At 35.9% G+C, this 23249-nt stretch overlaps 1 protein-coding gene across 2 annotated transcripts in view; it reads right to left on the bottom strand.

Annotated features, from left to right (window-relative positions):
- The window catches only part of CDH13 (cadherin 13), a 1329441-nt gene that overhangs the window by 1114157 nt on the left and 192035 nt on the right, over positions 1-23249 (bottom strand). Inside the window, exon 2 of one of the 2 annotated variants that reach the window (XM_056823341.1) lies at positions 10363-10413. The exons of the other annotated variant lie outside the window; for it this stretch is intronic. Within the exon in view, the coding sequence (XP_056679319.1) occupies positions 10363-10413 (51 nt within the window). The remainder of the gene's footprint in view (positions 1-10362; positions 10414-23249) is intronic. 2 annotated transcript variants of the gene reach the window in all.

The raw sequence follows: 23249 nt of genomic DNA, 5'->3' as shown, positions 1-23249 counted from the left end.
TGCAGCAGCCACACACACAAAATTGAATTTAAAGATTTGACCAAATGAGCTCTAGGTCAAACGTAACCAAGGAGAGGAAACGATCTGCTTTATCAAATTGCAGACCAGAGAATGAGTACAAGAGCAAGGATCAGGACAAACCAAGCATAACATTCATTCCAGAGTTAGCCATGTGGCCCGTTACCACAAACTGCTCCATTGAGTATTTCTCGAGCCTTCCCTGAAGTCTCAAGAGGCTCCATGGCCTCCCTGGCTTTACCATCTCCCATCTGTTCAGGTGTGTAATCATGTCTCACCTTTCCACGGTCAATATCTACCCACGTCATGTTTTAATCACATTTAAATTTTTATGTCCAATCTTTAAATTAGCTGCATGCAGGCCAAACTGTCTTGCTGTTGAAGCTGCTCCAGTTACTTACAAATCAAAAAGCTTATGGAACAAATTGCAGCATCCGATCATTTAAAGGCACTTTTCATTGTACGCAGCAATTTAAAATTACTCGAGCACTTCAAGGATTTTTCCCCCCCATAAGTGCTTCAATCTGGAAGTGATTGGGAGCCTACGCCTGCAGTGTGCAAGGTAATTTAATATTTCTGGAGGGCTTTTTAAAATATATATTATGGAAGCACGTTTTTCAAAATGAATGGACTACCAATCATGTGCAATATTGAACGATTTAAAATTGCTAAAACGTTAAAATTTTTATCAATGCTTCCAATTTGGGATGGGATTGGAGACCATAGAAGAAAAATGAAAATGCCATGGTGACAGTAGCCCATCAGTCTTTCATTTCTTAAATGACAATTTCAGCTTCAAAGATTTGAAGTCCCCTCCACCAGAGGCAGAATGTTAATTTATGCTGAACTGGCACCGGAATGCCAAATGTCAGAGTAGTTTTCTGACCTGATTATAATTTCGGTTCAGAATCAGTTCACCAGTCTCAGATTTTCAAAATATTCATAAAAGATTTCTAGACTTAGGAGACATAGGCCCAGGGAAAAGTGATCTAAAATCATCAAACTCTAAATGCGAAATAAACTATTCTAGGGCAACTAGAGGACGCAATGGATAGACTGCCAGGCCTGGAGTCAGGAAGACTCATCTTCCAGGGTTCAAATTTGGCTTCATACACTTACTAGATGTGTTCCCCTGGGCAAGTCATTTAACCTTGTTTGCCTCCGTTTCCTCATCTGTAAAAAATGAGCTGGAAAAAAATGGCAAATTACTCTCGCATATTTGCCAAGAAAACCACAAATAGGATTACCAACAGTCAGATTAGACTGAAATGATAGAACAACAACAAAGGCCTAATTTTGGAAACATCAAGAAAACATGTAAAATCTTGTTATGGGAAGAAAAGGCTATCTTTCCTTGGAATAAAGTTAGGTGAAGAGCCTATAATTTCTCATTCTTTAACTTGTTGATGCATTTGTTTTTGCTTTTGTTTTAGAATTTAATCAAATGTTTTTAGATCTCCCTATATATATCAAAGTTAGGCAATCTAGATTAATATTTTAACTAGCCCAAATTCACTTAAAAATTCCAAGAAATCTATCCATTTCTGCCATAGCCTAATATGTCTCAAATCCAAGATAGTGACCTCTTCTTTTGGAACTGAACTTCAGAAGAAGAATTGTATCTACAAGGTTTGAAAATAAGTGGTTTGTGCTAAACAGAGATGGAATTGACCCAACTGATCTTGGCCCAAACATCTTCAGAGAACCATACAAGCAAAGTTGAAAAGGCCCCAACGTTATTTAGTTAGGCAAGCCTGAATTTGAAAAGGAGTCCATTCTACAACATTCTCAACACATGGTCTAGTCAGCCTATATGCAAATACTTCTCAGAATTGGAAAAACATTACCTCTTGAGGTAACTTACTCTATTTTATATACCTCTAATTTTTAGAAAAAGTATATTTATATCAAACTCAAATCTGACTCTGAAACTCCTGCCCACTGCTTTTAGTTTTGCCTCTTTTAGTCAAAGTCAGCAAGCTTAACATACATCTACATGGCAGCCCTTCAAAAATGTAAAGTTCCCTATCATTTTCCCTTAAGTCTTCTTTTCTCCAGTCTAAATATTCATAAATCTTTTAACCAATATTTATATGCCTTGATCTCCAATCATTTCAACATCATAATTGAATATTTCTTGACCCATTCCTATTTTTTCAACATCCTTACTAAATCGTTGTGCCCATATACATCTATTTAATGAACTCCAGCATTTCCGTAGCACCTGCAGGAGCAAATGAAAAATAATAATTGGTACTTACTGTCTTTCATAATTTGCCTCTGCCCACACCTTTCAATTTTCTTATACTTTCCTCCCTGCCTTCCTGTTCTTTGATCCAAGGACACTGTCCTCCTGGCTTTTCTACCACTCCATCTTTTTCTCTGGACATTCTCTCTACCTATCCCCCATGCTTAGAATGTTCTCTATACTTATCTCCTCCTCCTGGCTTCTTTCAAGTACCAATCAAAATTGTATTTCTTATAGGAAGACTTTCCAAATCCCTCTAAATTCTAGTGCCTTCCTTTCTTTAACTATTTTTTATTCATCTTATCTATAGCTTATATATTTGTGTTCTTGTTACCTCTTCCAATAGAATATGAGTTCTTTAAGAATAAAGAGTATCTCTTACCTCTTTCTGTATACTCAACACTTAGTACATTGCCTGACACATACTAGAGAGACACTTAATAAATGTTCATTGACATAATACTCCAGCTAGGTGGCACAGTGGATAGAATACTGAGTTAGGAATCCGGAAGATCTACCCACATTCAAAATAGACCTCAGACACTTACTAGTTGTATGACCTTGGGCAAATCACTTAACCTTATTAACCTCAGTTTCCTCATCTGCAAAATGAGCTAGAGAAAGAAATGGAAAACCACTCCAGTATCTTTGCCAAGAAAACCTGAAAAGGGGTCATAGTCAGTTGAGACTGAAACAACTCAGAAAAAGCAGCAAAGATATACTAAATAATGCTCAAAACAATTAGGCTATCAATTCTCTTTGTCTGGTCATAATGCCTTTATTAATGCTACCATATTTTAAAATATAAATATAGGTATATGAGTATATATATATATATATGGAGTGCAGAATACACCAAACACCACATATCACACAGAAAAAAAAAAAACTTTTTGAGTTGAAAGAGACTTCAGTAGTCACTTAATCCAAATGACACCCAAAGGAGCTCCCCATTATAATATAATGACAAGTGGTCATTCAATCTCTGCCTGAAAACCTTATTGGAATGAGGGAGAAAGTATTATTTGAGACAGACTATTCTTATTTTGTATGACTTTAATTTTTTTCATGATATGAAACCTCAATATATTTTTGATTTTTTTAAAAATATATTCATCTTCTTAACATAGACTACAGTATAGTTCATTCTGTCATCTACTCATATTGTTAAATTTCCTGACCTGCTTGTAGAATTTTATTTAATTTTACCCAATTGTAATTAGTCTATCGTTCTATGATTTTCAGATTCTGCTGGATGCGTAGTTGTGTTTGTTATAGCCTCAGGATGATGTCACTTGAAAACCTATTAAATTTTTCATATTCTATGCTTTCATCCAAGTAACTGAAAAAATGTTAGATAGAATGAGAAGCTTCTTGGTACATTCCTCCAGAGGTTACCTTCTATATTGGCATTGATTCATTAATGACTATGCTCATACTATTCAATTATATTTCCATCTTCCTACCTCTCATCCAATCTACCTATGTCCATTTTGTCCATAAAGATACCATGTCTTCATGAAAAAAGGTGTACTATATAGTATTTTCCTTATCTAACTACCTGTTGAGAAAAAAAATAAATAAGTTAGTTTAGTGGATCATAAGGCTATGCTATGGATTAAGCTAGCTTGAGTCTAAATGATGCGACCCCTTTCATAATATGTACAAGAATTTTGCCAGGATTCAAAGTTAAGTCAAAGTCCAGTTCAGTGATTTATAGTTTGATCTTCCAGTAAGAATGAAACTCAATAAAGGACTTAAGGATAGGACCATGGGTAATGGCAGGGTAGAATAGAATATGTAGGATGGTCCCAACCCCAGGTCAGTCTCAGATTTATAATTTGAGAAGTCCAGAGACTGGTAGAAGCCAGACATGACTATGTACACTGTAGCTTACAAAGAGGGCTTCAAAATGACTGGAACAAGTTGGGGCTTTTATAAATGGAGTCATTTGACTTATTCCTGTTTTCTGTGCTTACTAATGGAAGCCATATATAAGATTATAAGAATCCTGAGGAGCAGATGAGGACATACACCGCCTTGGAACATGTGTTAATTTATAGCCTGGGTACAGAGTATCTACTCTAAGATCTGTCTAGCTTCATTGATAAAACCACAGTGCCTTTTCCTCCCTGCCCTATGCCCTAAAACTATCTTAATTACATGAGCAAAATTATGCATGTGAAAGCACTTGTTCATGAGAAAAGTGGACCTCAACTATATAGCAGATGGTATAGATGAGGCACGTTTTCCTTTTGACCATATCTCCATAAGGCAAATCTTAAAATGCATCCAGATTATCTAGAAGAGAAGGAACTACTGGTACATGTGGTATATATGGATGCCTGTGGATGTGGTTTAATTTTTCTTTGGAATTTAATTTTAATTTTTCTAATGGACATATTGTCACCCATTAATAGATAAGTAGGTTAGATAATCACCTGAGGAACCATAAGATCCCAGATGGAAGTTCTCAGGAAGGGCTTAAGGAAGAGAGGCTGAAATAGGCTTCTAAACTGTAGGATATATTATGATGTACATAAGGACTTTGGATTAATTAAAGCTATTTGAAACCATGCTTAAAGGCCATCCTGTTTGTCTTGTATACACAGGGGCATGCACATTTCAACCAGCCTCACTGTTTTGGACGCACAGACAAAATCCACAGATATTATGTAAATCCGAAAAACAGATCACTAGACATTGTAGAACACCTCATCCTTTATGCCTGGGAAACCCAGTCATTTGCAATGAATATCATCCTCATTAGTATAAATTTTAAAACTAGCTTTATGCCAAGCTTCTCTTGGAAGAGACACACTCATTTTCTTTAAAGAATCATTAATGCTAAAAAATTTCCCTTCGGAATTTCATGTCAATGGAACTACCAGGAATCTGAAAGTAAAACCAGAAATAATGATGTGGGGGAAATGTCAGATAAGAACCATGCTTGCATTACAGACCCATAACTAGTACTACTGCTGCCAAAGTTCAGGAATTAAATAATCATCACTGTGCAACCTCCCATGGAAAAGTATCACTCACTGACAACATTCAGTCTGGGGCTTGCCAATAATTATCACTTTAACTATAATTGATTGCTTCTACTAACGAGGAGATGATTATCTGAGGGCCAGGAGGCTGCCACTGGTTTGAATATAAGGTCCAGTGACTTAGTAAGGATAATATGGCTCTGAGATGAGAGGAAATAGTTTTTTTTTTAATCTCTATAAAATCCTTCCCAAACACTGATCCTGGAGGAATCAGCTTCCATTGTTATCAGCTTCACAATAGTAGTTCCATTCATCTTGACCTGATGATCTCTGTTCTTAGAATGGGCCTCACAATTTCCATGTCTTTTAAAATCCCAGAGGTAGTTTATGGCCATCAACAACCGGTTCAACTGAATTCATTTCATTTCAAATCAATGTATAAATAATGCCCTTTATGTTCATGCCATTTGAGTTTCAAAGATGAACATGAAATCATCTCTGCCCTCCAACAGTTTTCATGAGTGCTAATAAATTCAAAAAGAAAGAAACTGTGAGACCATATATAAGGATTCCTGTAGGACAAATATTGACTTAGAAAACTACATATTAACATTATATATGTTGTATTATATTATTTATGTTGCTAAATATTCCCCAATTATAATTTAATTTGATCCTGTCTTCACTGAGAGTGTGACTTAAAATGTGGCCCATGGGCCAAGTGTATGACACTTTCCCTTGCTTTATAGAGGAAGGTGGAATTGTAGTAGTTAGGGGTCATTCATGGTTGTGAATTCAGCATGTATATGTTTTCAGATAAACAAATATAAGGCAATTTGAGGAAGGACAGAGTACTAAGAATTAGGAGGAGGATGAGGAAATGGCATCTAAACCTTAAAGAAAACCCAACATATTAAGAAGAAGAGTTGAAGAGGGAGTGGATTCCAGATATGAAGAAAAGCCTCAGAAAACACAGAATGGAGTGATGCAGTGTCAAATTCAGATAATCCAGGAACTGGGACCCCATGTTATTTCCTGGCAATTTTTACAACATATTTAATATTTTATCAATCCTTATCCTCCTAGAAACTTCTCACCTGAATCTTGGACTCTAGCCCTAAGATGGTGGGCTCCAAAAGAACTTTTACTTCACCTTTCCTAGAACTAGATTTCTACCCTACTTCTTGACCATTTTCACACCTTGTGGCTATTAGAGTAGAAATCCACCACACCATCCAGTTCAGTTTAGGTGTTATCCCCTCTAATTAGAAAGTTAACCCCCTGAGGGTAGAGGCTGCCTTAGCTGTAGGTTTTTATCTCAGCCATTATTTAACACATCAAAGGTCTTAAATGAATGGTTTATAAAGCAGATGGTAAATGACTTTAAACACTAGACTAAGGAGTTTGTATAGTACATTTCATTCATGGGGCAATTGGGAGCAACTGATAACTGGGAGGGAGACATGAACAAATCTGTGTGATAATAATATTTAATTGTGGTTTATAGATTATAATGATTCTAAGAACAATTTTTTCTCATTCCTTTAATACTTTTCCTCTGTTGCTAAACTCCAAGTTTTAGTACATACTTCTCTATTTTAAAGTTTAGAGTCTTCCTAATTACAATTAATAACATTTACCTGGTACTTGATGATATATTTTTTATTTTTTAATGTTTTACTGATATTTTTTAAAATATTGTAGTTTCTTCTGAATAACTTCCTTCTTTGTCTCCTCACTAGATAGAACTTTGGACCTGAAGTCAGGAAAATGTGAGTTCAGATTCGACATCAGACACTTATTAGCTGTGTGACCCTGAGCAAGTCACTTAACCCTTTATATCCCTTAGTTTCCTCATCTGTAAAGTGGGAATTATAGCACCTACTTCCCAGAATTGTTGAAAGGATCAAAGAAGATAATATTTGTAAAATGATTTCCAAACCTTAAAGTAGCATATAAACACTGGCTATTAGGATTGTTGAAAAATAAGTATATGTAATCAAAATAAAATATCATGAAGATATTGTCATAATTTCATGCTAGTAGTACCTCCCTTTTCACCTAGAAGAGGAAAATAGTTAGAATTATTAATAGTTTGATGGAGTCAAGCTCCATTACTACTACTTTGATTTGAGTTGTAATGATTAATTTCAGCATTGTTTCCATTTAATTTACACTATTTTATTTTTGCATATATTGTTCTCTTGGTTCTGTATACTTTTCTTCAATTGCTATTAGATATGTCTGAAATACTCCCAAAGAAGTTAATATACACAATAAGATAAACATTTTTAGGTTTGGCTAATGATGAAAGCTATTTTGTATGGCCCAATTTTTTAATTTAAATTTTTTACCTCAATACAATTTCTAATAATCATTTTCTGACATTTTGCTATCCATGTCTTCTCCCTCCTTTCCACTCCTTGCCAACATAACAGGTAAATATGATATATATTGCAAATGTGTTATCATACAATAAGTATTCGTATTTCCATGTTTATCGTGTTTTAATAAAGACATTTACACAAGAGAAAAAATCGTGGAAGAAATGAAGTTCCCTCTAAGGAAACTGAGAGCTTTATATCCTGAGGCCCTTGGGGCTGTCCTGGATTCTTGCATGTCTGATAATAGTGAATTCATTCACAGCTGATCACTATATATTATAGCTGTTTTTGTGTACAAGGTTCTCCTGGTTCTGCTCATTTTACTTTTGCATCATTTCATGGCTTTCCATGTTTTGTTTTATTTTATTTTTTGTGGTTGTCTTGTTTGTAATTTCTTATGGTACATTAATATTCTATTATAATCATATACCACAACTCCTTAGCCATTGCTTAACTGATATTCAACCCGTTTGTTTCCAGTTCTTTGCCAAAATATCTTTGTACAAGTAGGTCCCTTTTTATCTCTTTGGAAAATAGACCTAGTAGTGGTATTTCTGTGTCAAAAAGTAAACTCGAAATCCTTTGATCATGGTTTCAAATTGCTCTCCAGAAAAGTTGTCAACTCCACCAACAGTAGACAACAGTGTACCAGTTTTATCACATCCCCTCCAAAATTTATCATTTTCCCTTTTTGTCATATAGTCCATCTGAAGGTATGAGGTGGTACCTCAGAGTTATTTTAATTTGCATTTTTCCAATTAATAGTATTTTGGAGCATTTTTTAATATGACTAAAGATAGTTTTAATTTCCTCTACCTCTTTTTTTTACAAAAGTTCTGTTTTTCTTCTTTTTCCCCCAGGAGGGGATAGGGAGACAAAATAAGTACTTGGTGATGTGAAAAAATAAAGTTAAACTAAAAGTTATATTAATCTTTCATATATATTCATATATCTATAGATATGTATATGCTATATAGGCAGAAAGAAGCAGAAAATTAGAGTAATTGAAAAGGTATTTCCATGACATAGATTTTTAAAATGAGGTCCAGAGAGGTAAGTGACCTCTCTATATTCAATGCTCATTGGCGATAGGGTAAAGACTAGTATTCTGAGCTCCCTACAATTAGTTCTTTCTTTACCTCATGACACTTAACTGTATCCCTTCAATCAATCCTCCAATTAACAAGTATTTAAGTTTTGCCAATATACAACTATTCTCCCCACTTTAAGAAAAATTTCCCTAGGCTAAATTTATCATTTATGATTAAATAATCATCCAGATAAGTTGTTCCTACTTCAGTCATCTTTTCAAACCAAAGAACTTGGCAAAGAACTGGAAACAATTTCTATACTAATATGTAGACTACACATTATCTTATTTTGTCCCCTTTAACTTTTAACTTGTAAGCTTCTTGCAATCAAGGACTCTATCTGTTCTTTACTCAGTACCATGAGAATAATCCATGCTGCTTGGTTGAATCAATGTCATTATCTAAATAACTAGCAAAAAAAAAATCAGTTTATATGCTCCAATTTTAAAATCTCTAAATGACTTCACCCTAGCCTCTGCCCTCATGGACAAATTGACTTTATTAATAGATTTTTCATAGTCTAACTAGAGACTTCTCTGAATAACTAGAAAATCTACAAATTAGACAGTGTAATCAAATCCCTAGTTCAAATGGAATGAGTTCATTAAGAACCAACTGCTAATAGAGAGCATAAACCAGATATATAAAATAGTCCGTTGACTCTCTTTGCAGAATTAGATCCAAATCCTTTTGTTTGCACACATTATTGAAAGGTGTCAAGATCCAATATAATGTCCCATGTCAGGAAAGAAAAGATATTTCCTTTACTTCATCTAGACAACATATACAGATGTATAGATCACATACCAAGTTACCCGGTTATAGATCATATCATCCTCAATCTCTACCCAAAACATTGGTGAAACACGGAGATTATGTGGCATTGTTATAATAGGGCAATGGACAGCAAAAGCCAACATACTACCCCTCTTCTATGAGCATATTGCTCTGGGTCACAGTGAAACAGGGGATGTAATGCCTAAAAAGTTCGAGATAAATTAAATTGGTAAATGTCAAGCTGGGTAGGCAAAAAAGATAAGTGCATATTAAGAGCTAAAAAATGAGAACTCAAATAGGAGAATGAAAGGTGAAATGCAGAAATGCATGGGGTCACATCAATCAAGGATTTCTTTATGGTAGTGATAGATAAACTATTAATTCTTCAGAGTCTATCTGGCCAAGTTTGATATTGGGCCAATCAAAGTCTACTGAAGCAACCTTCTTCCCAGTGTGTATAGAGACCAGGGAAATCCCACCTAAAAAGTTCCCGCACCAGTGGGAGTCAAATCAGAGTAAGGATAAATCAAGATCAGGAATCAGAAACACATGCTTTTATCTGAAACTGTCAGAGGTAGTAGATCAATTATTAGTATGAAATTGAGCCTATACCAAGAATCAGAACAAGGTTGTAGAGGAAAGAGAAATGAGAAGCAAAAGCTGTGATTCTGGCAGCTTCGTCTCCCTCTCTAGGAAATGACAATTTTGAGCGTTACATGTAGTGGGTCTGAGTTTATATATGTTCATATGCCCTGGGTTTGTATACCAGAATTCATCCTAACATATATATATATATATATATATATATATATATATAATGCCCTGCTCTTAACTTTTTTTAGATATCCCACCAGTAGGAGAGTTCCCATTGTCTCCTCCTTCACTGTCACGCATGATGATCCCTGTGTATGTACAGAATACAATGGAGAAAGTCAATAATCATTATTAAGCAGCTACTAAGTGCCAGGCAATATGTTAATTTCTAGGAATACAAAGAAAGGCAAAATACTGTCCCTGACAGATGAATAGGAATTTGTAAGTGCCCTCAATATCATATCTTAACGTAAAAATTCTAATATTCAAGATAACTGGGCAACAGTATTTGTAACAGATGAATAGATATGTAATTTGTAATGTATTCATTGGTTGGTGGATATAAAGCTTCAAAGCTCTTTTAATCTGGGAAGTTAGCCTGAGCGCTAACTCCATGTTTAACAGGCTAACATATGTTCTTAAATTAATTTAAGCCAATCGAGCAATGGCTTTTAGCAATTATGGGATTACTCACTTAGTAACCAGATTACTTTGAGGTACTAAAAATATCTTAAACAGCGAAACCCTTCCCAATCAATTTTTGTAGAGTTTGTATAGTTTTTCCTTATACAATTACCTCTCAGATTTTTTTGATATTAAATAGTCACCCATGCTTGTTCTCATCTTTCACTCCACATCCCAGCAAACTGGTATTTGGCTATTATTGACTTTCCCAAAATCCGCAGGATGGAACAAGCAGCTGTTTGCACTGGAAATGCTTTAGAAAAGAATTGTCCCCTCATATCTTTAACCAAATTTTTCTCATTCAAATAACATCAGATACTCCGGGAATGTATGGGTATATACATATATGCAGGGCACTGGCAGGAGTAGGACGGGGAGGAATTTACTTTGAAATCCCAGATTTAATTTTCTTGTTTGAGGGCAGACTAAGGCAGCACACTGCCTGGAGGTCCAAGAAGGCCAGAAGGTTTCAGAACTGTACTCTCCTCCAGTGTCAGCCAGCTGCCCCTGAAAAGATGGAGTGGCTTTTAAGGAAAACTAGTCTGTGAATAAGACTTTTGCCAGGCAAGCAGAGCCCTCCTGGGAATGAGCTGGGAAAAGGAGGTAGTAGAGGGAAGCTTTTGTGCAGAATCATCGCTCTGCTGACCTCATGTTGCTCTTGCTTCTATGTATTAGAGCTTTTTCGTGTGTTTATATTTTGTCTCCCTGACAAAGCTAAATGCTTAAGATCAAAGATCATGTCTTCATTGTCTTCGTGTCTCACACGGCAGAGCCTGCCTTAGCCAATATATAACAGCCTCCAATTGTTCATTTGAACCTTTCAAAACAACACCACTTGAGCCTCATACAATGAAGTATCCCAAGGTCTATGGTATGATCTCTTGGGAAAGATATTTAAGATTCCATTCCCTAAGGCATGTAGAAATTCCTCAAACCTATCTAGAAATCAGAGGAACCACCAAAGCCAATAAATTCCTAGAATTCCATTTCCTTCTGCTTTTTGGGCACAGTGATTTGTAACACTCTGCTAATAGGAAAAATGAATACCCCCTTTCTTTGAGGATGCTACCTACATGGCCTACATTGAGAAACACAGTCAGGGTGTCTATAGGTTCCTTTGGTGAATAAACTGGGATACCATGAGAAAGTCAGCTCTTTCCACTAGCACGATGCGATGAACAACTATGTACTGGCTATGATTTCATAGCATCATAGCATTCTGAGCTGGATTAAATCATCTGGTCTAAATCCCTCATTTTTTATACAATAGGAAACACATTCAGAGAAATTGTGATTTGCCCAAGTTTTACACGCAACAAGAAGCTAGACTGAGAATTGAACCAGGGTCCTGTGACTATCAATTCAATACTTCACAACAGATGACTCATGACAAATACCCCATTCTCTCAAATACCTTCCTCATTGGCTTTCTAGTGTGTTCTATTTCCTACCTCCCAAGTGAAAGGGCATCTTGTCTTTAGATATCTCCTGTTAACCAGGAAAATAGGTGGCCTAGACTGATAGAATACCAACTATAACCCTTTTAGTCAAATTGCAATAGCATTTTAAGGTTAAAAAAGTACTTTTCTTGGGAGGAAAAACATATGGGTTGGTAGTAGGTAGTTGCTAGTAACTGTTATTCTCATTTTTCATATCAAGAATACTGAGGTCAGAGAAATTTAGTGACTTGCCAAGGGTCATAAAACTACAGATAAAAACCTAAGGTCCTTTGGCTTTAAATCTACAGTGCTTTTCCCACTTAGTTAACTGGCTTCAAGGCAGAATATTATGTTCCACAGTATAACACAGATGTATTGACAACCTTTTCTGCCTCCAACCAGACTTCATCTGAAGTAAAATTCAAACTCAAATCCTCTAGGTCATGATGCACCATGTTATGTTGCCAGTGGGAATTTGGGAATGGCCAAAAGCCACCTGTAAAATAATAGCCTCCCAAAACATTAATAATAAGAGAATTTGAATTAAACAACTTTGAGGTTTCACCTCACACATAAAAAAGAAAGAATCTATGCAGCAGGATTATAGGAAAAAAGGCACACAAATGCACTAATGGTAAAGCTAACAATGGATTCAACAATTGCAGAAAGCAAATTGGAACTATCCTAAGAAAAACTACAAAATTGTCTCCATGGTTTGTTTCAGAAATACAACTGATAATTAAATTTTCCAAAGAGATCAATGACAAAAAGAAAGATATTTATCCCTCTACCTGCTAGCCACCAAAATAACTAATGAAGCAGGTTTTTAGGTAGTAAAAAAATAAAACTTGAAACAAAGTAGGTGTCCACAAACTGGGAAACTACTAAATAAGTCTTGTTACAAAATATTTAAAAATCTTACTCCATTTTACAAAACTATATATGATGAACACAAAGAAGAAAAGGAAGATATCGATATATTGATATATGTTAGATGATGCTGAATGAAGAAAGAAGAAACAGGAAAGCAATAAATACAACTCCAGGAATAATAAAGGAATGAATAGAAAAGAAAGGAACTGAAATTGAATGATATAAAATTATATTTTACAAGCTTGTCCCCAAGGAACAGATATTAGGTCCACCCTCATTTTCTTTGCCAGCAGGAGACTATTAAGCATATAACACTACATATAATGTCAAACTTGTTTGATTATGTTGTTTTTTTTTACTGATTTTCCCCCAGTTTTTATTTTCATTCAGAAAAACAAATCCAAGTGGTATCAAAACAAAAGACACGGGTATAAATTAATGCAGGCACAGATATATATCTTCCTTAATGCTTCTTACTCCCATTATTTCTCTGAGTTATAGAATTCACAACTCTAAAATGAAGTGGTTAGACAACATAAGGTCTCTTCTAATCCTAGATCTATGGTCCTAGAATAAGTCCATGATACAAGACATCCCATCATCCCCATAACTCTTGTAGACTTTTCTTGGCAGATATGAGTGTTCACTAGTCAAAGGTTCAGAATTCTTTAGAGGAACCCAGCTTTTCCTACTTCACTGTGCTCAGAAGGACTAGCCCCATGCAGAACTCTACCACACAGTACTTAGCCATGCTTACTGAAACAATTCCCTAGGACAAAGCTCAAGAGTGCCTTGGTGCTGGCAAGCCTTTTGTATTACATTTCTTTTGATTCTGAAACAAAAACAGTAACATATTTTATCAATCCACAACACGTGTTTTGCATTCAGGAAGAACAGTGTTTTCCTTTTTCCCAACAGTCATCTGTGGTGCTAACTGCATACGATTAAGAGCATCAGTGAACTATCTGAAACATATTGCTTCAACAAGCCTCAAATTAATATAAATAAAGCTGTAAAGACCCCAAACTTCAATAAGCATCCCACAAATACTATTCGGTAAAGTGATTTTCTTCTATTAAAGAACAGCTGTTTCTTGAGAATGGAAGCTGCTCTTTTGAGACCTAAGAATCGAAAGGAAACTGTGGGCGAAGAGGAAGTCCAAATCATATGAGTTCTTTTTTGCATAAATTTATTATTTTGATGTGTCATCTTGATAATTTCAGTAACAGTCTCTGATCATCTCCCACTTTTTGATTCATTCTCCCTCATCTCTTTCAGAATACTTCTCTTCATGTACATCATGGAATCCTCCATGTACATCTGACCAAATTACTCCTCTGCTCAAGGAACTCAAATGGCTCCCTACTCCCTAGATGGTAAAATGCAAACTATTTTATTGGATGTTTAATGCCCACAAGATCTCATTCCAACCTATGGTTCGAACACTATTATAGCTGACTCCTCTTCCTGTATTCTATGGTGTAATCAAACTGGTCTTGATGCTTCTCACATGAAAAACTGCATTTCCCACTTTTGAGCCTTTGCAGTGGCTATCTTCTGTACCTGGAGAGCACTCCTTTCATATGTTTGCTCCTCAGAATTTCTGGTTTCCTTCAAAGCTTAGTTGAAAATGTAATGCCTGCACTGATGCCCTGAGCAAGTAGTATTCAAAGCGCGCATGCACACACACACACACACACACACACACACACACACACACACACACACACACACAACCCTTGCATTTACTTTGTATATAGTTGATAATAATTTATGCATGTATGATTTATTTCTCCTTACAGAAAGGAAGTTGCTAGAGGGCAGGAACTATCTCATTTTGTTTTTAATCTAGCACAGTGCCTGGTATATGAATGGTACTTAATAAATCAAATTAATAAGTCAGTTTCGAGATAGGCCTAATATTCCAATGTAACTCTTTTATAAGATAGATGGAATAACAGAGAGCATCAGCAATCCAGGAAGGGGAGACTTAATGAACTTCTTAGTAAGAAAGTCAGCAGGATTAGATGCAGAATCAGGTAAAATTTACCCAAACATTCAGAAGCTAGCTGAGACTGAAGCAGGATCAGTCAAAGGCAGGGGTAGACAGTTCAGAAGTCAGCAGGATTTGGGAATTCAGTAATGGCAGGATTGGAAAACCAGGAACCTATAAAATTGGCAAAGGAATCAAGGAAAATTCAGTGGTAGGAATTGAAAGCCAGTCGTTTTTTGGGTTATGAGAGAGAGAAAGACAGACAGAAGCAGACAAATAGAGGAATGGAAGGGGGGAGAGACAGACAGACAGAAGGACAGACAGAGACAGAAAGAGATCATGATTATAAGTCAGTTCAGCAGTAGCCAAGAATGAGGAAAAGAAAGACCAAGGAGGAATCAACAGAGTTAGCAGGAATTGGCTAAGATTAATCAAAGTGCTAGGAAGAGAGAGTGGAAAGTCAAAAAGACTAGCTACACAAGCTAGGGATCAGACAACATAGCAGTTATTAATTAAGCAGTCTGGGAGCCAGCAGGATTAAATCAATTAATCAATCAACAAGTGTTTAGTGAGCAAGTACAATATTCCAGATACTATGCTAGGAACTGGGGGTACCAAGACAAAAGAGATTCAGTTCCTACCCTTGAGGAACTAAGAGGAGAGTCAGGTGAGACAGAGATTTATTCAAAACAGATGCGACATGTTTTTTTTATGGAGGAACACCAGCAGCTGAGGGAATTAGAAATGGTTTCATGTGATAGGTGGAACTTCAACTGAAACTTAAAGGAAACAGTTTTCTGAGAAATGGAGGTGAGGAAGAAGGAAAGAATTGTGTCAAAGAAAGCGGCAGGGATCTGAGGAAAACCCACATTAGATGAGCACAAAGGGAGCAAGATCACTTAACTCAAACTGTTTCTTCTTGGAGCACCAAAGGGTGTCTGGGACTTTTAGCCTTTGGATGCCAGATTATATGGTCATCCCCAACTCTTTAAAGCACCTTGACCAGCTCATACAATCTGATCCCTTCAAAAGGGAGCATAATCAATATCAGTTGATGAGCTTTCAGTTTATGTGTCTGAAAGCAGGGCTGCACAATTCAGGTGGATTTAAGGCAGAGTGCAGAGATCTATGTCCTCAGAAAGGTTGACTGGGCCAGACTGCAAGAAACAGAACAACTACTACACCTAAGGTCTCAACCTCATTCCATAATGTGATCTTGACTAGGACTCGCATCTTGAATGCCCAGCTCTAGGGAATGATCTCTACTTTTAGAGCAAACTATCCAATTTTAAAATAAAACTGAAAAATATTTAATGGACAACTATGGTGTTTAGTGCCCTATATCTGGTGTAACAAGAATAGATAAGAGAAGTATAAGACTGGTAGCCCATTCAAAAACATCTAGAGCTAACAGTCTTGTAAGAGAATTAAGACATAAAGATATGGAAGGCTTAAAAGAGTTCATTGAAGAGGGGAAGGGAGTGATCAAAATATGCATTAGGAAAATTACCTCAGTGACTGAGTGAAGAGACAATTGGAGTGGAGAGACCATTGATTCAGAAAGATTAGTAAAAATTAGTACTTTAATAGTCCAAGTGATATCATGAGGACTTGAATTAGAAGGAAGACTGTGGAACGCTCAGAGAAGAAAGGAGAATGTCTCCAAAAGTTGATATATAGTACATGAGGGTTGTTATAAAAGTAGAAATGACTTTTGACAACAAACCTAGCAGGCAGAGTTTGTGCGAATAAAGGATTAAGCATGGCAACAAGACTGAGAGTCTAGCCAACTGGGAAACTGGCTATATTTTGCTTCTCCTCCTCCTCCTCATAATAGAATTACAATAGACAACATTTATATATGATTTGCTATGTGACAATAAGATCTTTATCTCATTTTACCCTCCAACAAACATGGAAAGTAGAAAGTATTATTCCCAATTTCCAAATTAAGATAAGGCAGAGATTCAAAGATTTGCCCAGGATGACATAGTAAGTATCTAAGGCTGGATTTGAACTCAGGACTTACTGACTTCAGAACAGATGTTCTATTTACTGTGACACCTTGCTGTCATATAAATGGAATGTGAAGCATCAGAAATAGTGAGAAGAGATTAAATTGTACAGTGGTGTAAGAAAAAGTAATGAGCTTGAAAGAAAAGTTTTTGGAGAAAGTTTAATTTTTAGATTTTATTAACTTATGACAATATTAATTTTTAATTATAATTTCAAAAATAGCTATGGGAAAAAATTTGAGATATCTGAAAGTTAGTTTTTGTCTGTGAAGGACTATAGTTTAGGGGAATCTTGGACTAGATATCCAGAACTGCCATGGAATATAATGAGATCGTCAGGTAAGTCAATAAAGAAGAAAAAGAGAAGAGGCCAGGACAGAGCCTTGGGGAAGCATTCACATTTTGTGTGGACATTAAATGGATAAAGATCCTGAGGAGTAGTTAGACAGAAAGGAGAACAAGATGAAATCATTATCACAAAAAAAACTAGAGAAGGGAGAATATCTTGAGAGGAAAAAGATGACCAATCATATCAGATGCTGCAGAAATATCAAGAAAAATGAGAATTGAGAAAATGTCATCAGATTTGTCAATTTAGAAATTACTGATAATTTCAGAAAGGAAAGTTGCATTTGGATGGTGAAATAACAATCCAAGTTGCAGAGGCTTTAGATTGTAGTGAAATGAGAAATGAAGGTATTGAGGGTAGATGGCTTTTTAAAAGAAAGGTAGTCATGATAAAGAAATCAAAACTATTAATAAGCACATGAAGAAGTGCTCTACGTCTCTTATAATCAGAGAGATGCAAATCAAAACAATTCTGAGGTATCACCTCACACCAAGCAGATTGGCTAACATGACAGCAAAGGAAAGTAATGAATGCTGGAGGGGGTGTGGCAAAGTGGGGACATTAATTCATTGCTGGTGGAGTTGTGAATTGATCCAACCATTCTGGAGGGCAATTTGGAACTATGCCCAAAGGGTGACAAAAGAATATCTACCCTTTGACCCAGCCATAGCACTGCTGGGTCTGTACCCCAAAGAGATAATAAGGAAAATGACATGTACAAGAATATTCATAGCTGCGCTCTTTGTGGTGGCCAAAAATTGGGAAACGAGGGGATGCCCATCAATTGGGGAATGGCTGAACAAATTGTGGTGTATGTTGGTGATGGAATACTATTGTGCTCAAAGGAATAATAAAGTGGAGGATTTCCATGGAGACTGGAACAACCTCCAGGAAATGATGCAGAGCGAAAGGAGAAGAACCAGGAGAACATTGTACACAGAGACTGATACACTTTGGTACAATGAAATGTAATCTAATGGACTTTTCCATTAGTGGCAATTCAGTGACCCTGAACAACTTGGAGGCCTAAGGTGAAGTACAATGAGACTATTACTGTTCATACTTAGAATGCCATACTTCTGCTGCTGATGGTTTCTAATAACTTTTTAAGTAGCTGGATCACATTGTTAGTTCCTATTGAGCTCATGGTCAAGTGTAACTCTTTAGATCTTTTCTCAAATGAATTGCTGTCAAGCCTGGTCTCTTTTATCTAATGCTTCTGCAATTGATTGAAAAAAATACTAAGTGGAAAACATTTATCACATTAAATGTCATCTTGTTGATTTTGGCACAGTTTCCCAGTCTGCCAAGATATCTTTGAATCTTGGTTCTGTCATCTATCATATTAGCTGGTCCTCCCAACTTTATTTCATATGCAAATTTAATAATCTAATCCCTTCACCTAATGCAGTGATAAAAAATGTTCAACAAGACAAGGAGAGAATCTTTGTGAAATATCCCAAGTTGACACCAATTGCCTAATCAATAAATTTTGAATATGGTAGTTTAATCCTTCTATAGCTTCCCTTACATCAGTCTTTCAGATTCTTGCAATTATTTTCTAGTCATCCCTAGTTTTTGTTCCTGCTCTCATTCTTCATACTTTTATTTGAAAAAAAAAAAAACAACTAAGATAATCTGAAAGTCCATGTATTGCCCCATTGCTTTCTTTAGGTTATTCCCCATTTAATGTTCACTAGGGTTATTAATAACTATGTAGTTAGAATTTCATTATGTGGAATTTGTTCTCTCTCGTGAACATTTTTTTCTTTAATATCTTTGTCTATCTCTGCCCTTATCTCCATCTCTATATTTATTCATCTGTATCTATCTATCTCATTAAGAATAGAATTGAAGTTTTGGATAATTTTGAATAGTTATGTGATTTTGAAATTATCAAATATATGTTTTTTCTAAGGATTAAGAATATGAAAAGTTAATAAAGAGGAACTACAGATTCTTTGCTGGATAATGCTATTATGTAAGGGAAAGTATTGAAATATAAAATAGATTTGTAGGACTTGTCAGGGATGAGGACACTATCTTTCCAGAAAGTGGAGTAAAGGTGGATAGAATTACATATACTATAGAAAGGTCTAAGGCATAGAAAGGAGAATCAGTCAGAATGACAGAATTAAACAATTGAAAATAGAATAGGCCACAGCAGACCTCAAGTCTCTCTCATTCCTGAAAAAGAATACATTTCAAAAAATAACCAAGTCATCGTCAAGTCTTTGACTGAAAGCCTCAGCTGAAGGCTGGGAAACTTACCTCATCCTTAGGTAGTACGTTACATTTTTAAATTGCTCTGGTTTTAGAAAATGTTTTCCTTATACCAAATCTAAATTTACCTCTTTATAACCACCAATTTTTTCCTAGGTTTTTGCACTCTCCTCTCCAAGGTCAATCAAAACAAATGCAATTGCTCTACCCTGTGACAGGTGCCTAAATACTTGAAGGAACTAGATTGCCTCCAATTCTCTGCCAAGTCTTTTCTTTTTTCAAGCTAAATATCCTCAATCTTCTAAATGATCTTCAAATGTCACTATCTTTAGACCCTTTACCATCTTCTTTACCCTCTTATCAATCTCTGTTTTAAAATGTGGTTCTCCAAAGTAATATTCAGCATGTGATCTTACTAAAATAAAACACAGCAGAACCATCAAAACTTGTGCTGGCCCCTAGGTCTCTCTTACTAATAACTGAGATTATATGCATGTATTTTGGCCATAGGATAGGACTTGAGTCAAATAAATTCTTCAGACCACTAAAGTCCCTAAATCTTTTTCATCTGAACTACTATCTGGCCTTGCTGTATCTATCTTGTTCTGGGAAAGTTTACTTTTTAATCCAAGTGTAAGTCTCAGAATATATCTCTATTAAATTTCATTTTATTCAATTTAGCCCAATATTCTAGCCTGTCAAGCTTGTGACAGATGGCTTCTATTTTCTCACTAAAGTAGGAGGGAATAGGGGCTGCTTTGGGGGCTTGAGAGAAGATCAGATTTGTACTAGTCACTTCAGAATGTCTGATAATCAAGGAGAGAAGATTTTTTTAAAGCCCTTACCTTCCATCTTGGAGTCAATACTGTGTATTGGTTTCAAGGCAGAAGAGTGGTAAGGGCTAGGCAATGGGGGTTAAGTGACTTGCCCAGGGTCACACAGCTAGGAAGTATCTGAGGCCAAATTTGAACCAAGGACCTCCCATCTCTAGGCCTGGTGAGAGAAGATTTTTTAATGCTACATGGAGATCAGGATTTAGCTAAGATCAGGTGACAAATATTTCATGTTCTACATTGGCAGGGCCATTTGACTGATCTAAGCATCATCCTGAAACATATAGGTAGGAATGAAGAAGACCTATTAAAGGAAGAAACCAAGGACTGTTTTAGTAAGACATGTATTGATTGAATTATAAGGGAGAAAGTGATTCAAGGATAGAAGACAACATGTAGTTGAAATGTTTAATGATAGGACCAAAATTGGGAAGAAAAATGATAAACTTAGAATGAGTAGAATCAAGGGGGATGATGGTAATTGTTTTTGAAAGACTATTGAGTGGAAGAGTGATCCATTTTGCTATCTTTGGCAACAGAAGGAAGAACCAGAAGCAACGTATAGAAATTGGAAAGACAAAATTTTAGACTCGCTGTTACGAAAAACCTTCCACAAAGAGAGCTGTTCAAAAGGAGAAAGCATTACTTTGGAATGTGGTGGCTTTACTTTTCATAGAGGTCCTCAAAGAGAGGGAAGACAGCCATTTATTGAGATGTTCTGTAGTAAGGATTTGGGGTAGAGTATGAGCTAGATTACATGACTGTTGAAAACATTCCAACTGTAAAAGTGTATGATATCCTGACTATAAAAAGAAGAAAGAGTAAAACAAAAGTGATGGACCCAGACAAGAGAGGAATGGAAGAACTGATGGCAATGCTGAGCTTAAAAACTAGATTTACTCTGTCATCCTTGCCCAAAGGCCATGCATTTAAATCATGAGACAACTCAAAGGAATGATTTCCCCATTTGGACTTTTTGGAGTTTTTCCTATTACGCCTTTCATCATCACCTTTAAGCAACTGTGTGTTTTTACTTCTTTGTAAGACCAGTCCTAGAAGCAAGAGATCCAAATAGATAGAAATGATATTTCAAGAGTCCTTTCTCCCATACTCTCCATTTAGATAGTTTGTTGAAAATTCATTATTCTGTATCTAGACTTTATCTCCCATACTCATGTGCTCACAGAATAATGGAATATCAGAACCAGAAGGGCATTAAAATATAAAATGCAGCAATTCATGGCCATAAGGCATTTTAAAAATCACCTTGATAGTATAACTCTCTCAATTAAAAGGAGAGGAAATAGAAGCCCAGATCAGAGAAGGGACTTATCCAAGGTCACACAATTAATTATCTATACATCACTGAAGAATTACCCCAATGTATTTCCTCCAGGGCACATTAATTACACATCTACCTTAGGCAATGCTAAAGATACTCCTAGGAACATTTTAGAGCTAGAAATAGCACATGGAATAAATTGTCTAACTCACTAGAGTGTCCTGGAACTTATTAATTGGCCTAAAACATGTTGGTATTCTTGAAAAAAACCTATTGAAACTATGATTAATGTTGCAGAGTTTACATGTAACCTTCATGACTCTCCCTCACATTTATGAACATATTCACTCACTGTCAATGGCTTATTGTACTCGGCTTCAGCTCTCTAGATCTGACTTCCACTAACTTTAGCAGTTTTGAAATGCATACCTATTTAAGGACAAGTTGCTGTCTGAAGTCCTGAAAATCAACTCTGAAACACTTTGTGTCATTTTGCCCTTTTGTTCCATAGTCCTTATACTTGTATTTGGTAGAGAGGAGTGTCTTGGGATCTCATTTCATTTCACCCTCAAAAAAAAAAAAAACTCCTGGCATCATATCCTCAGCTTAAAGCAGAAAAGATACACTGCTTTCAGTCAGCTATGAAAGACTGTCAGAAAATAAGTGATTTCTAATCATTGTTGGCAAACACAGACCAAAATGAGATTCAGGCAAATTACATACTTCCTTTTTGAGGGACAGTGCTTTGAATAGATAGGCTTATGAGGAATGAACTAAGATGTCTTAAAAGCAAGTCAATGTATCTGTTAATCAAAAACCTGTCTCTTTTCCTCTATAGGTACCTTATAGAGTTCTAAAGGGGAAATTATAAATTGCTGTAATGCAGTTATTTCACTGCTGTCCAGAAAGAATTATTTTTGTTAATGGCATGGTAAATCAGAAGACTTGTTAGTGGAGATGTTCAGAAAATGGTTTTCAAAAATGAAAGCTATAATATTTGTCAGGTTTCCAAATTCCCTCCTGGGAACTGAGATTGTGGCCATAACATATTTGCTAAAGTCCATTACCTTAATCCATTTATGTTGTTTAAGATATTAGATGTTAAAGAAGAAGCACACATAAATCAAGGGGCAAAATGTAAACCTGAATCAAAATATAGATGTTATGGTGGTAAATCCAGGTGTGATTTCAGGTTTACTTTTCTGATAGATTTTTGTGTCAGTGTTCACACTTAGAGAAGGGTTTACTGTGTTCCCTTAGACTCATGGTGGTATGAATGACCTCCCTTGTCTCACCAGCACTCCTACTTCTAAACACCAAGAATATCATCTTCAAATGGAAACACCAATTTTCTATCTACATCAAGGTAAAATTAAAAGCTTCTCTCCCCATTTTGGTTCTCTATAATCTTCAGGACTAAAAAAATACTCGTGGGGGCATTTAAAAACATTTC

The sequence above is a fragment of the Monodelphis domestica genome, chromosome 1 (genome assembly GCF_027887165.1).
Source record: "Monodelphis domestica isolate mMonDom1 chromosome 1, mMonDom1.pri, whole genome shotgun sequence".
Taxonomy (NCBI): domain Eukaryota; kingdom Metazoa; phylum Chordata; class Mammalia; order Didelphimorphia; family Didelphidae; genus Monodelphis; species Monodelphis domestica.
Note: the sequence above shows the minus strand (reverse complement) of the source record. Positions and strands in the feature narration are given on the sequence as shown.